Source organism: Balaenoptera musculus, chromosome 3 (assembly GCF_009873245.2).
Source record: "Balaenoptera musculus isolate JJ_BM4_2016_0621 chromosome 3, mBalMus1.pri.v3, whole genome shotgun sequence".
NCBI lineage: Eukaryota > Metazoa > Chordata > Mammalia > Artiodactyla > Balaenopteridae > Balaenoptera > Balaenoptera musculus.
Window position 1 is genome coordinate 145,483,692 of NC_045787.1, and position 17,044 is coordinate 145,500,735.

At 42.4% G+C, this 17,044-nt stretch overlaps 1 protein-coding gene across 1 annotated transcript; it reads left to right on the top strand.

Annotated features, from left to right (window-relative positions):
- The first annotated feature begins 731 nt into the window (after positions 1–731).
- Positions 732–5,119, top strand: SMIM23 (small integral membrane protein 23). Its single transcript, XM_036847305.1, has 4 exons — positions 732–809; positions 4,341–4,392; positions 4,592–4,659; positions 4,886–5,119. Exons 1-4 carry the CDS (start codon positions 732–734, stop codon positions 5,117–5,119), a joined length of 432 nt encoding a protein of 143 aa, XP_036703200.1.
- The last annotated feature ends 11,925 nt before the right edge of the window (positions 5,120–17,044 follow it).

Genomic DNA, 17,044 nt, shown 5'->3' on the forward strand with positions numbered 1-17,044 from the left:
GACTATTTGATTCCATTGATACGACATTTTTGAAAAGATAAAATTTTAGAAATAGACAACAGATCAGTGGTTGCCAGGAATTAGAGACAGTGGTGGCGGGGGGGGGGGGGGGGATGGGCGGGGGGGGGAAGGGAGGGGGCGGGGATCAAACAGCAACACAGAACCCTGTGGTTTGGGAATTCTTCTGTATCGTGACTGTAGTGGTGGATACCCAAATCTAGCCATGTGACAGAATTATTTAGAATTAAATACACACACAAATGAATACAAGTGGAACTGGGGAGATTTTAATAAGATTGATAGATTGTATCCATGGCAAGAGCCTATGTTACCATCAGTGGAAACTGAGTAAAGGGTACCCAGCATCTCCTACACTGTTTCTTACAACTGCATGTGAATCTACAATTATCTCAATAAACTCAGTTAAAAATATTCTATTGTTTTTTTATTTAAAGACTTGCATCTTATAAAACAAAATTGAAAAGAGAAGAAAAAGGATCAGAAAAATCACCATCCTGAAATAAAATCTTTCGGTGTATTTCTTTCTGGCCTTTGTTTTTTACATTTATATGAAAAACAAGTTGGGGCTAAACACCAGGGTGGTGCAGAATGGGGGCCTGACTGTCCCCACCTTCTGTGACATCAGAACTCATGGCTTGAGAGATGCTTGGTGACCAGAGGCCGGGGAGGTGAGGGTACCCTGTTCCACCCAGGCAGCCGGACCTGAGATCATGGTGATCCAACAGGTGGGCAGCAGGGGGCGAGTGGCCGCTGAGAGAAGGGGAGGTCACTCTGAGGACAAGAAACAGGTGAGGCCAGACCAGGTGTACATGGCTTTCCTCCCATGTGGACTCCATTGGACACTCCAGGCAGACTGTAAGGCCCTCAAAGTCAGGAACGGGCTTTCAGCCCGACTCTCCCTAGAGCCCAACCTGGTGGAACGCAGCAGGGCTCAGGAGCTTCTTCTAGAAGTCATTACTGACACTCTTATTTAATTCTCCACACTGCCAGCAGAAGGTATGCTCCAGGAGGGCTGGGATTTTTATTTAGCTTCCTGCTGTATTCCTAGTGCCTAGAATAGTGGTTGGTACATAACAGGTGCTGAATGAATGAATGAATGAACCGAAATAAATAGGATAATACACCTGAATTGGAGAGGTCCTGGAGCTTTTGTTCTTAGGGCTGAAATTCAAACCTCACATAGGATTTTGTCAAAATGGAAAATGTTAGCACTTATGTGCACAGCCTGGTGTTTCTACCCCTCTCTCTTTCATGACATTCCCGAGAAGCAACTATTAGCAACCTCATTCACAAATGGGTAAGCTGAGGTCGGAAAGGCAAAAGGCCAGACAGCAGGGACATACTGGGATTTGAAGCCAGGGCCATCTGATTCCAGAACCCTTAGCAAGGTGACCCTGCACTCCACTGCCTGCCAGGTGGAGAACTGAGGGAAGGATGTAAAAGGAGGCTGGGAAGGTCATCTGGGCCTTGCACACCGTGGAAAGGGGTGGTATTTTATCGCAGAGCGATACATGACTGACCTATATATGTTTTCAAAAGATTTGTTCACTCATACATTTATACACGTTCCAATGCTTCCTTTACGCTGGACTTTGCGGGGCTCCCATTATGCTGCAGCTTTTGCTAAAAAAGTGTCCCACGAATCTCAAACCCCAGGAATGCTCCTTTTAGAAAAGTCATTTAAAATGTTCTGTGGTTTGGGAAATGCTGATACCCTCGTTCCCTTCTTGGAGATTTACACAGCTCGTTCACATAATGAAGGCTCTGACAAGTCCTGCAGCAAGGAAATCCACATAACTTTGTTTACCACAGCATTTCCCAAATCAATTCGATGACAGAGTCCCCACCTTGCCTTTTTGAAAGACCTTTCAGCATATATCAAAATCCACTGTACAGGTGAAGAAACTGAGGCTCAGAGAGAAGAAATGATTTGGCTCAGGCCCCACAACAGCACAAGAGAAGGACTAAAACTCAATCTTAGCCCCTGTTCCCTGCCTTTATCTCCACCCTGCACACACACACACACACAAAATAGCAGCAAGTGTGCTGGTGACGACAGCATCCTGTAAAGCACATTGACAGAGGAGTGGTTAAAGAAATAGAAGAGCTTTCAGACCACAGAATGTTCATCAGCCATTATAAAGAATGAGTCAGTTCTATGTGTCTTAGATAAAGAGAGTCTCAGGGAATATTGTTAAGAAATTTAAAAAGTGCCCTAATCTGAAGTGTACTATGATTTCACATTGGGTGTCCACACCCAGGCAGTTGCTACCCAGATCAAGCTATAGAGCATGTCCAAGGTTCCTCCAAGGCCCCCCCCAGCTCACACTCCATAACCACGATTCTGAGTTCTATCATCACAGATAAGTTTTGTATGTCCCTGAATTTCATGGGAATGGAAGCAAACAGTGTGTCCCTTCATGACTGGCTTTTTTCACTCCTAGTGTGTGTGAGAGACTCAGTCACGTCGCTGCTATGTAATTAATTTTTACTTTTTTTTTTAAGTTAATAATAATATAGTTGTTAGTATATATTTTTGAAAAGCTATCCAGGGAAGAGACAAATTATGCAAATCTCTTATCTTCTTTGTTTGTGGTAGCCAGTCTAAATCTTGCTTCACAAAGACAGGTGCATAAGAAATGTATTATTTCAAGTCAGATTAAATCTGGCTCAGCCCACATCCGGTGAGTTGGGGGGAAAGTCAGTGTCGGTCACTACTGTGTCCGCCTTAATCCTCTCTCCACTTTTGTTTGCCCCTGACACCATCACTGTCCCAACTCACACTGTCTGTTGAAAGCAGGTGTCTCTGAATTCCCTGTGCTAAGACCTCCCAGCCACACCACGAGGCCACCCAGGAGAGGGTACCGGGCTCCTCCCAGACTCAGATTCCCCCTCTACCTTCTCCCATCTCTCCAAAAGGCTCTCAGTTTTCTCCCCTCCTGATCCTGGCACACCCATCAGAATCTCCTAAATGGTCTTGGACTGACCCAAGCTCTAGGGAGCAATGTTGTCTTCAGGCAGCCGTTTCATTCCTGCACCCAAACCCCAAGAGGTAGACTTCCAATTGCAGCCTTAACACAGTCACTGGGGCTAAACTAGCCCTCCCATTCATTGTAAGCAGCCATGAAATTGACAAAATAAATGAAGCAACTACTATTTTCCGGTGAGGGCAACAGACAGCACAAAAGTGCAATCCCTGAGAAAAGAAAACTGGTGATTGCCTCAACTCTTTCCCGACGACGGCTGCACCAAGAGTTAGAGGGCGAACAGAGCCCAGCAGTCCTGCTGAGCTGCAGAGAGTCTGCGCAACTGAATCAGCTGGACTCCGTAGGACAAGGCATTGGAGAGGAAGAAGAGCTGTGTGTTGAGAGGATCCCGAAAGCCCAGGCGGGGATCTCCGTGACTTCTTGGCTGTGGGCTGCACGCAAAGGATTAGATTACCCACGGCTTACCAGACAGCAGCTGCTATGGGGTTTAGAGCAGAGATACTGGAAGTCCAGCAGTGCTGGAGGTGGATGGAATTCTGATCCAGCTAGAACCATGAAACTCCTTAAGATCCCAGGCATCCATTTGAGAGCACACATATATGTACAGACATACACACACACATATATATTCTATATCCATACAATATAATATTACTCATCAATAACCTCGAACATGAAAACATGGAGACATCTCAGAAGCATTACGTTGAGTAAAAGTAGCTCAACAAAAAAGGATATAATATATGGTTTCATTGATGTGCAGTTACAGAACAGGCAAAACGGCTCCACAGTGACAGAGAGCAGATGAGTGGTTCCCTATGGCGGGGGGGTGGGGGGGACGGTGGTAAAGAGGGAGTTGGCCGCAAAAGCACATAAAGGAACTTTCTAGGATGATGGAAATGTTCTACATCTAGATTGGAGTGGTAGTCCACAAGCATAGACATCTGTCAAAACTCATCAAACTGTGCATGTAAAATGTGCATTTTATTGTATGTGAATTATACCTCAATAAAGTCAACTCCTTTTAAAGATCATTTAAAAGAAAAAATGCAAAAGTGAGGCAAGGCATGAGAATAGAGGTGGGGCTTCCTTCTCAGCAGGGAGAAAGGAGGGAAAACAGCAATGAAATGGCAGTAAGTTGCCATGTTATCTAATTCTGCAATATTTGCGGGTTTTGTAGTAAGTACACGTGACTTAGATAATTAGAAAAAAGTTAAGCTCTAACCATGATCTTATAGCAGCCCCATGCCTAGCCCTCTGTGAGGGAAGCAGGGATGCACGTATATACCCTCCAGAAATTCACCTCCTTCCTCCTTCTCTTCTTGCCCCCAGACACTGTTGGCGTTGCTGATCTTGGTGCTATATGCGGGCACACAAATATCAGGTGAGCATTCTGGAATCTGAGGAGGGAGGAGCCAAGTCCACACGGAGTCAGGAGCATATTCTGGAGATGGCTGCATGCCAAGGGGGCCTCCACAGCTTGCCTTCTCCCATCCTCTTCATCCCATTGGGATGATCAACCGAGTTTATTCCAACCCACTCTCCTTTACCTTATTAAGAGGTGGTGTCTGTGCCTGTTTCAGGAAGAAGTTGGGAGGTGTCAGAAAGAATCAGAGAATGTAACTACGCCCGGAATCCTATGACTTCCCAGGTAACATATTCAAGAAGGTACTGAGGGACGTCAAGCTTGGCTGAGGAAATCTGAGAAGGCTTCCCAGAGGTGTCATTGATGGGTCTCGGCCGGGTGGAGAAGGTGGGGATGGGTACTTTGGGCAGAAGGAAAGCATTGCAAAGGCTCGGGGAACTTTTAGAAACCAGCGGCAAGAGAGGGTCTACATGAAAAGGCTCAAGATGCAATGTGAGTGTCTGCCTTTCAGGTGTTTGAATACCAGACCAATGACCCTTCAGAAGAGCCAATCAAGGTCATCAGGACCTGGTTGAAGGAGAACTTGCGTGTTTTCGTGGAGAAGCTAGAGAAAGAGGTGCGAGACCTGGAACAGCTGGTGCGAGACGTAGAACAGCTGGTGCGGGACCTGGAGGAGTGGCTGGATGTCCTCCTGGGAGACGGGTACCCAGAAGAGCCCTGCGCCACCCTCAAAAATCACTTGTGAGGGGCCAGGGCTGGGACCTGGGCAGGAGGCCAAGTGGAAGGGGGCAAAGATTCCCAGGGGTTCCTCTAAGTAGGGCTGAGCTGTGACGCTTGAAGTTTAAGGCAGCCAAGAAAATAAAGTAGTTGAGACACAGAGAACTCTGTTGTCACCACTGCTGGTCCATGAAAGCTGAAATCAGGTCAGGAAGACACCAGGCTCTGCTGAGACACCATCACAGGGTTACACTGAGGATCAAACGTGTATATATCGTGTACATCTGGCATATAGTAGGTACCTGATAAACAGTTCTTCCTTTTTCACATTCCTTTTTCCTTCCTCCTTGGAAGTCAGCAGGAGGATGCTGGGTCTAGAGTATACAGATAGTATGTGGCAACTCAACCTTCTGACACTGCTGGTAGAAGCGTAAGTTTCCAGAACCCTTCTGGAGGGCAATTTGGTGAGAGCTATCAAATTCACAAATGCATTTATCCCTTGACCCAGCAATCAACTTCAGCGATTTATCATATGTATCAATATATGCACATTGTGAAGTTACATACTTTGCTTCTAATAGCAAAAAAAAAAAAGGAACAATCCAAATGAAAATGACATCAGTAGGGCATTGGTAAGTACATCCAAACAATGAGATACCCTGTAGCTATGAAAGAGAAAGAAGAGGAGGCTTTCCTACTGATATGGAAAAGCCTGAAAGATATGTTGTTAAATGAAACAAATGAGTCCATATTTTATTGTTGATGATGAAGTTGTGATTGAATATGCATAAAAACTCTAGATGGATACAAAACAGGGGGAGCTTGAAGGGAGTCGAACTGGGGCAAATTTATGGCAAGGACGGTAGGGAAATTCCATTGTTTACTTTTCACACTTTCCTATTTTCAAACTATGTGAATGTTTTGCCTATTCAAATATTTTTTTTAATAAAATTACCTATTATTTTGCTTGCAGGCAAGGACTGGAATACAGTGTATACAAGCAAAAATAACAATATCACTATGATGAAATTATGAGTGACTTTTAATTTTTTTCTTTTTGGCCATGCTGCACGGCACAGCTTGTGGGATCTTAGTTCCCTAACCAGGGATCGAACCTGTGCCCCCTGCAGTGGAAGCACAGAGTCCTAACCACTGGACAACCAGGGAATTCCCTAATTTTTTTAAAATAGTGCCAAGAGAAAACCTCTCTCTTTTGATTATTTTCATTAAGCAATGAGAATGCTTGTCTAGGATTTTCCCTTTTTCCCTTGACTTCCAGGAAACTCAAGAGTTCATTTGTCCATTATAGGAATTATATTAGCCTCACTTCTTTAGGTTATTTATTTCCCCTTCTTATGACTTTTTTGTTTTTTATTTTAATGGAATTGTTATATATCTGCCAATTATTAGGACCACCTCAAATCTTTCAAAAGTCATGAGGGTTCCAGTTAAAATAATCTCAGAGGATATCTGACTTACAGGGAACGTCACAGCAATCCGTTTGCCAGAAGGAATGAATCAATTGTCATTTGGGTTGGAAAAAGTCTTTGCAAGTTTTGGTCACAATTTGCCTGGGGGTGGGAACCAGAATCTGTTTTTTCTCATTTGCAGCTATTTCAGCAAGAGTTCTACAGGAAGGGGTTGATTGATATTTCCTGGTGTTCATGTTTACTATTACCATACAAGTTGTAGTTATAAATCCAAAATCATGTATATCATGTATGTTCTATGGGTACTTTAAAGGGTTCTCAGGCGTAAATTTGACAATATACAATATACAATTTAGCCTAAGACACACTTTAGACTTTAAACCAAGTTGTAATTCTACTGTATCTGTAATACATATGTATGTGTTTATATAATACTTATATATTATATGTACTTATATATTTTGTTATATATAAAAGACAGTTTAGATGTTTATATATGTAATTTGGGGGATACATGAAAAAAAAGAAAGCAGAGCCTAGATCCTTGAGGAATGGGACCACCCCCGTGGATATTACCAGAGCCTTTGAGGAGTTAGTCCCCTGAAAGCTCTTGGATGCCACTCATCCTCCCCTCCCCCCCCCCCACACACAAAGTGCCTAATAGGGACCCAATGACAGTGGTTACTGTTGGTTTCCTGCCTTGTGAACCCATAAAGAACAGCGAGCCCTTCAGGGTGGCTCAGGCCATGAGGCCCAACAAGGGAACCGGGATCTCACAGGAATAGAGAGCATATCACGACATGGGATGGTGGAGACTGGAACAGGAAGGTCTTTATGAACCCAAGGTATCCACCAAGGCACTCCAGGAGCCCTCGCTGCAAGAATCTGGGTTCTCTCCAGTGTTCCACCTTTGCCTTGCCTTTCTCCGGGTCTCTGCTTCCCTGTGTGTGACTACTCCATCTCTTCTGTTTCCAGTGGCTTCCTTGCCCTCCACTCTGTGTATCCCTTCTTGAGCTCCACGCTTCTGCTTCTGAATCCTCATAACTCTGATTCAGTCCTAGTCTCACAGGCCTCTCTCTTCCTCACGACTTTCTAACTTTCTATTGACCATGTGATTCTGCCCATACTTCCCAGGTCAAACTCTAGGCGGAGTGGATGGGATACAATTGGCCCATCTCATTCACTGGAGCTTCTGGTGCTGAGCCAGGCTCTGTGCCAGGCAGCCTTTGGATTGAGTGAGCTTGGGGAGGATCACGTGCTCCAGGACAGAGATGCTCATACAAGAAACAGCCTGGGCCCCTTCCTGACAAGAGGCTTTGGACCACATGTGATGACCGGATTTACATTTCCCAATGGGGTCAAAACATGGCAGAGAGGGTGACGGCAACCTTTGTACCTGGAGCCCCAAGAATCTATATCAGAGAAGCAGAATTGTGTGAGACAAACATTCAAAGGCTGAACACAATTGCTGAGAATGAGTTGGGAGGGGCTTGACCACCAGAACCACATAGATGCATGGGGAAGCTCAAATAGAGAAGATTTAACTCTCTGCCTTCACTTCCTGGGTGTGAAAAATACAAATGACACACTTAAAAATAAGAGTATGACTACCTTCTATAACTTTGAAGTCTTATAATTTGAATGATTTTAGCAAAATGTTGCCCAGTAAACCTATGAAGGGGCCCACTTTCATATCTACAGAGTGGATTTCCCTTGAGAAGAGAAAAAGTCTTTTGCTTAAGAAGGCAACTCTACATTTCTCCAAAGAAGACATACAGATAGCCAACAGTCACATGAAAAAATGCTCAACATCACTAATTATTAGAGAAATGCAAATCAAAACTACAATGAGGTACCACCTCACACTGGTCAGAATGGCCATCGTCAAAAAGTCTACAAATAATAAAGGCTGGAGAAGGTGTGGAGAAAAGGGAACCCTCTTGCATTGTTAGTGGGAATGTAAATTGGTGCAGCCACTATGGAGAACAGTATGGAGATTCCTTAAAAAACTAAAAATAGAGTTAGCATATGATTCAGTAATCACACTCCTAGGCATATATCCAGAGAAAACCATAATTCGAAAAGATACATATACCCCAATGTTCATAGCAACACTATTTACAATAGCCAAGATATGGAAGCAACCTAAACGTCCTTCAACAGATGAATGGATAAAGAAAATGTAGTGTGTGTGTGTATATATATATATATATATATATATAGAGAGAGAGAGAGAGAGAGAGGGAGAGAGAGAGAGACAATGGAATAATATTCAGCCATAAAAAAGAATGAAATAATGCCATTTGCAGCAACATGGATGGACCTAGAGATTACCATACTAAGTGAAGTAAGTTAGACACAGACAAGTATCATATGAGATCGCTTATATGCAGAATCTTAAAAAAATGATACAAACTTATTCACAAAACAGAAATAGACCCACAGACATAGAAAACAAACTTATGGTTACCAAAGGTGAAATGGGAGGAGGGGTAAATTAGGAGTTTGGGATTAACATATACACACTACTATATATAAAATAGATAACCAACAAGGACCTGTTCCCTGTATAGCACAGCGAACAATACTCAATATTTTGTAATAATCTACAAGGGAAAAGAATATGAAAAAGAATATATATCTGAATCACTGCGCTGTACACCTGCAACTAATACAACATTGTAAATCAACTATACGCCAATTAAAAAAAGAAAGAAGGAAACTCTTCCCAGCTCCTTCCATTCAATCAAGATTGTGATTAAGATATACACACTACGAGGGACTTCCCTGGTGGTCCAATGCAGGGGGCACGGGTTCGACCCCTGGTCGGGGAGCTAAGATCCAGCATGCTGCATGGCACAGCCAAAAAAAATATATATATATACACAATACTATGTGTAAAATAGATAACCAACAAGGACCTACTGTATAGCACAAGGAACTCTACTCAATATTTTGTAATAACCTATATGGGAAAAGAATCTAAAAAAGAATGGATATATGTACATGTATAACTGATTCACTTTGCTGTGCACCTGAAAATAACACAACATTGTAAATCAACCATACTCCAATAAAAATTTTTTAAAAAAGAAAGAAGTATCGATTGGACCACGCATGTGCCAGCCACTGATGAATGAGACGTTTATAGGCTAATGGTGAAAACAAATGTAAGAAACAAGTAGAAAAGTCAGGACAAGGCAATTTCAGAGAATAATAAATAAAAGAGTGGAAACGAGACCACTTAGCAAATCACTGTAGTTCCAGGTAGAAATGGAGGCTTGGTGTGGGGGAAAAGTGCCCAGAATCAGGACACATTCTGAAAATGTATTCAGTGGGACCTGCTGATGGATGAGAATGTGGGAGAAGAGTCTAGAAAGCTGTTTGCCAGGTCTCAGGACTTCCTCTCTTTTCAGCAAGGAGGAACCTGAGCCATGAGTCAGGTCTTGACCCAGGTAGCCCACGAGGGCAAGATGGAAGAGACAGGCTTGGTCTGGTTAAGGGGAAAGTGGCCAGTTGGAAAAATGTCATGACCACTCAAGTATCCACATTTCTTTCCTTTGTCTCAGGCTCCTGGAGCATGAGGTCAGCATTACAACAGTTAAAAACTTTTAATTAATTGTAATTGATGGTTCTCTCCCTTATCTCTCTTTTACTTAATAGATTTGGCAGCTTTCCTAATGCTCCCTCAGGCTCTTCTCTTTGGTTAACACTGATTCATTCTACTTTTTAATTTGTTTGTCTTCTTGCATTTGGTCAGCTGCTTTTCTGTTCTTTCACCTTATATATATTATATAATGGGGGAAAAAACCACAATCATTCAGATAATTCATGTTTTAAAGATAAGAATCTGATAATCTAGACAAAACCTAGGTAAGGTAAAGTCCACCTGTAGGTTAGCCGTAAGTAGTTCATAAGCATATTATGATTATTGGGAAGAAATAATAAAATTGTGATAGTTGACATTTAGAAAATGCTTCCTGCATTCCTGTTTTAGGGGCTTGGTCAAGTGCTACTGTTATTTCCAGTTTATGGGAGGGGAAACTGAGGCAGGGAGAGAGTACATCATTGTTAAAATCATATCATCAATAAATGGGGAGGGCTTCCCTGGCGGCACAGTGGTTGAGAATCTGCCTGCCAATGCAGGGGACACGGGTTCGAGCCCTGCTCTGGGAAGATCCCACATGCCGTGGAGCAACTAGGCCCGTGAGCCACAACTACTGAGCCTGCGCGTCTGGAGCCTGTGCTCCGCAACAAGAGAGGCCACGATAGTGAGAGGCCCGTGCACTGCGATGAAGAGTGGCCCCCACTTGCCGCAACTAGAGAAAGCCCTCTCATGGAAATGAAGACCCAACACAGCCAGAAATAAATAAATAAATAAATTTAAAAAATAAATAAATAAAAATAAATGGGGAGCCAGGATTCAAACCCACACTGTCTGGCATCAAAGCCCTCACACTGACCCAATGTGCTTTACAGCCTCTCCTCCGTTAAGTCCAGCCAAGATAATCTCTTTCTCTCTTTAAAAAGTTATCCTTTTATTGTTAAGGAATCATATGCCAATTAAATTTAGAAGGCAGTAAATACTACATGTCAGGTACATATATAGAGAAGTAGAAATCATATTTCCTGCCCACGTATAGCTGGTCTGTCTACCATGAAGCCAAGAAACAAAGGTGGAAAAAAAGAAGTATCTAGCTTGTTTTAAAAGACATTGGGTGAAGTGCCAAAGGCACCTAACTAATTGCCAAATGAGTTAAATATTTATTGACTTGACTAAGAGTTCAGAGAAGGGATAGGGCGCTTGAATTGGCACTAACGTGAAAAATCTGTTAGTCCAGTTATAGAAAAATGCTGAAACTTGAATTAGGCTATGGCCAAGAGGAAATCGTGGGAGAAATGGAAGGAAAGATGAATGATGGGCGGGGGCAGAGAGGGGCCTTTCCTGCTGGAATCACATCTCAGGTATGGGTACTGTGGCCCAAACTAAACCCAAGGATCAGATCTCAGGTCTCAGGTAAGATTTGCAACCTGCTTCCCAAAGGTCTTTGTGAGAATAAGGTTTAAAAAAAAAAAACAAAAAAACCCCACAAACCCTTAAGAAGGAGGGACTCAGGCTCCATTGAAATTATTCCAAGACCAGGAAGGTTCATTTCCAGTCTTCATGTCATATTTTTGATGATGTCAAAAAAAAAAAGTGGATTTAATCTGTTCCCTTAATCCACAAATTTGTTCAACAAAATTGTGAAATGCACTAAATCCAATTTGGTTCAAATCTGGCTGTCAGGATAATTGAGGGATGGAACCAAAGAAGACGCCTTTTGGCGGCATCCAAATCCTTTCTGTTGTGACATTTCCAGGAGGAGGAGCATTCTTGACTTAGGGCAGGGACAGAGCTTTACTACAACAGTGCTTCTGGCCTTCTTAGTCGAGTGGCTGAGCCTTCAGCAGAATGCCCCAAGTTACCTGAGTGCTTTGGCCAAATCACTTCATCACTCAGAGCCTCAGTTTCCCTCCCTGTCATACGGTGCTACTACACTTCTTTGAGCAGCTGCTGAGACACTAAGAGGACATAATGACAGTAAAGCACAGTGCTAGGAAAGCTATTAGGGGCTTAGAAAAGGAAGCATAACAGAAAAGTCCAGGTAGATCCAAACACAGGCTCAGTTAAATCCAGGGACATTGGGCCTTCTCTCTCTCTCTCTCTCTCTCTCTGTCTCTCTCTCTCTCTCTCTGTCTCTCTCTCTCTCTCTCTCTCTGTCTCTCTCTCTCTCTCTCTGTCTCTCTCTCTCCCCCCCCCCCACCCCTTTTGCCTCTGGGCTGGCCCCATTCTCAGGCATGCTGTCCCCACAGTGGAGGCAGCATGGCTTCCGGAGCTCCAGGCTAGATCACATCCTCTCCGTCTCCCCGGAGGAAAAGAAATGCCTCTTCCCTGAGAGCTGTGCTCGAAGTCCTGCATTTGAGCCTGGTGGCCCTGGGTTTGGATCACATACCATTCCTGAGCTACTCCTCGTGGCTGAAGTGATGCAATGCTCACATTGGCCAGACCTGCTCACACACCCATCTCTCTAGCCAGGGATAATCCTAAGCACAGACTGAGGGGTGGGGTGCCGTGGTTCCCCAAGGGAAATCGGGGTACTATTAGCAGAATGGGGGAAACCAGGGCTAGGAAAAAAATTTTAAATACTTTGTTAAAGTACCAATAACAGCAATTCATTTTCATCACACTCCAGCAGGGTGTAAAGTGCTTTCTCAGCTATCCTACCTCACGTGGATCTGAGCTCTAGACAAGACAAGTGATCTTTTTTAACACCCTGGTGCATGGCCAGCTAGAGCCGAATTTACTTCTCCTGCCTGTGAGCCCAGGCAAAGTGCACATCAACGGAGGTGGCATGAAGAAGCTGAAAGGTCAGGGCTTTGGGGTAAAACAGATGTGGTCCAAACCCTGCCTCTCCACTCCCACCTCCGCACTGTGCCCTCAGACAGGTCACTCCATCCTTCTGAGCTGCCCATAAAGTGGGGTTTGTCTACATATCTCCAGGGCCTATTGAGAGGATTAAGTAATAACAGCCAACTTTTAATTAGTGTTTACTATGCTCCAGGCACAATTCTAGATGCTTTTTAGGCAGCACCTACCTTATTTAATCATCACAACAAATCTATGCATCAGGTACTATCAGTGTCTTCACTGCACACGTAAGGTAACTGGAACACGGGGTACATAACTCTTCCAGGGTCACACAGTAAGTGGTAGAGCCAGGACGCAAACTCAGACAAGCAAATTCCGGGGCCACGTGCTGAAACCCCGCCCTATGCTCCTTCCGGATTAAATGAGGTAATGTGCATGCAAGAGCTATGTAAACTGTAACACGTTGTATAAATGTCACTTGCTATTACTTCTTTCCTCCCGCCCTGGTCATTAAGGCCACGAGGGACCTCATGAATCTACCGTTCAATATTTTCTCACAGTGCTAGACTTGGTCCCTGAGCTGCACTTCCTCCCAGCCTGCCTTTGACTCTGAGGCTACGCCTCGAGATCCATCTGATTCGTTTCATTCTCCAGCCTCAGCAAAGTCGCTCTTTTCACACAGGCATTCATTTCCTCCACAACTCTTGATGACCACAAGGATGAGCTGCAGCCACACTGGACAGAACAAGAACCAATATGGTCTCTGCCCACATGGATCTCCCAGGATGGTGGAGCAGTCACAGAAAATGGGGCCAGGGGAGGAGATTCAGGTTCACGGATAAATTGGACATAATATTAGAACCTGTCTGTCAGGGTGGTGGCAAGATACACACGAGAGGAATCAGGCAAGAAGGGTACCCAGCACAGACAGAGCTGAAAACACTTAGCTATTGTCACAAAATGAATTCTACTGACATAGAGTTTAGGACTCACTCAGTACAACTTACTTGTTCCCCTCTCTAGACATCCTTTGTTATTCTTGGTTTCTGCTTTATTTCTCATATCAAAACACACACTCATTAGCAGAAATTCAGAAAAAGTAAAACAAATGTACATTTTTTTAAAATAACAAGCGTATAGAGACAGAAAGCAGATTGGTGGTTTCCAGGGGCCAGTGGGAGGAGGGAATTGGAAGTGAATGCTTAACAGGCACAGGGTTTCCACTTGGGGTGATGAAAAAGTTATGGAATTAGACAGTGGTGATGGTTGCACAACATTGTAAGTGTACTTAATGTCACTGTATTGTACACTTTAAAATGGTGAAAGTGGTAAATTTTATGTTCCATGTATTTGCCACAATAAAAAAAAAAAAAATGCTGGAGAGCATAACCTCACTACCCAGAGTCAGCCAAAGCAATGTTTTGTGGGTTTCCCTCCACCTTTTTTTCATGCATATTTTAAAATAGTTAAAGTCATACTGCAAGTATAATTCTGTATCCTCCTTTTTAAATCCAACCATATGTCATCAGCGTTATTCCCATGTCCTGCATAACATTGTTGGGCATTTAGGGAGTTCTTTTCTTCAAAGAACTATTCACTATTATTAACAAATGCACTCAGAAAATGAAAGGAAAGCCATAGATGGGGAGAAATTATTCACAATACTATACCTGACAAAAGACTTATATCCAGAATATATAAAGAACTACAAATCAATAAGAAAAATATAAACCACCCAATTTTTTTAATGTGCCATAGGTGTGAAAAGACACTTCAAAAAGAAGATTTAGGGTTTCCCTGGTGGCGCAGTGGTTGAGAATCTGCCTGCCAATGCAGGGCACACGGGTTCGAGCCCTGGTCTGGGAAGATCCCACATGCCGCGGAGCAGCTGGGCCCGTGAGCCACAACTACTGAGCCTGCGCGTCTGGAGCCTGTGCTCCGCAACAAGAGAGGCCGCGATAGTGAGAGGCCCGCGCACCGCGATGAAGAGTGGCCCCCGCTTGCCGCAGCTAGAGAAAGCCCTCGCACAGAAACGAAGACCCAACACAGCCATAAATAAATAAATAAATAATTGTTTAAAAAATGACATGAAAATTAAAAAAAAAAAAAGATTTATGAAAGGACAATAAGCATGAGGAAGGTGCTCAACATCACTGCTCATCAGAGACACGTGTATTAAAATCACAATGAGACACCAGGGGGCTATCCCACGTTGGAGAGGAGGGGAGGGAGCTGCAAATCTCATACATTGCTGGTATAATATTATGCAAACCACTCTGGAAATCAGTTTGGCAGTGTATTATAAATACACATATAATACACTGTGCCCTAATGATTCCATTCTAAGTATTTACCCAAGAGAATGAAATGAATGAGGCCACACACACACAAAACCACAAACTCAAACACAAAAACAAAAACAAAACCTTGCACAAAAATGTGCGTAGCAGCTTTATTCATAAAAGATAGCGACTGGCAATAACTCAAATGCCCAAAAATAAATTGTGATTATATTCATACAGCAGAATACTATTCATAAATAAAAGAATGGACTACTGATACATAGAACAGCACGGGTGAGTCTCAGAAGCATTATCTTGCATGAGATAAACAAGATATAAGACTATATATTGTCTGATTCCATGAATAACTAGACTATGGTGATAGAAATCAGGTTGGTGTCTCAGGCAAGGTGTACAAGGAAACTTGTTGGAGTGTTGGGAATAATCTATATCTTAACATGAGGTGGTAGTTACATGGGTGTTTGCATTTGTTGCAATTCATCGAACTGTATACTTCAAATCTATTTTATTGTATATAACGTATGCCTCAATAACATTAAAAATAATAAAATTATATGCCAACTCTATGACTCAACACTTTCATTCCTAGATGTTTACCCAAGAAAAGAGCATGTACTCACAAAAAGTCTTGTATAAAAATATTCATTGCAACTTTATCCATAAGAGCCGAAAACTGTAAATGGATTAAATATTCCAATTAAAACAGAAAGATGATTAATCTCAATTTTTTAAAATGCATGTTGCTTACAAGAGACACAAATATAAGGACCCAGAAAGGTTGAAAATAAAAGGATGAGAAAACATATCTATAAAAATACTAAAAAAATAAATAGGTATATTAAGAAGCAGGTATAGGTCTACTAATATCAGACCAAATAGACACTAAGACCGGAAGTATTATTAGACATAAAGAATAACAATTCATAATTATAGAGGGGTCAATTCAACAGGAAAATGTAACAATCCTAAATTCAAATGAGTTTAGTAATGGAGTCTCAAACACCATAAGAATTAAAAGGGGAGACAACCACATCCATAATCATAGCACAATGTTTAGAAACATGTCTCTCAGTAACTGATAATACAGATATAAAATTAATATAGATATATTAAGATTTAGTGACATGAATAACAAATTTGATCAGACCCAAACCTATTCAGTCACCTAGTTTATGGCAAACATACCACTACAGTGTAGCAGGGGCAAACTCTCATGCTAATAAATGGTGTTAGAAAAACTGCACAAACTCATGGAAAATATGGACCTTGACTCTGACCTCATACCACACCCAAGATTCTATTTCAGGTGAATCATGGACCTACATATGGAAAGTAAAACAATAAAGCTTCTAGAATAAAACATGGGTATATATTTACGGCTATGGATAGACAAAGATTTCTTCAACAAAACATAAACACTAAACATAAAGGAAAAGATTAGTAAATTAGACTATTTTAAAATTAAGAAATACTGTTCATCAAAAGACATCATTAGAAGATTAAATGAACAAACAGAAGAGGAGAAGATATTTGCAATGCATGTCTCCTACAAAGAACCTGTATACTGAATATATAAAGAACTTCTACAAATCAATAAGAAAAAGACAGACACCACCCCCCTCCCTATGGGAAAAACATTGAACAGGCACTTCACAAAAGGGCATACCCAAGGGGCCAATTAGTTATTCATGAAAACCTAATTAAAACCACAATGAGATACCATCACCTAAAATCAGAATGTTTACATTTTTTTAAACTGATACCAAGTGTTGCCAAGAGCTCCTGGCACTCTCACATACTTCTGCAGGAGT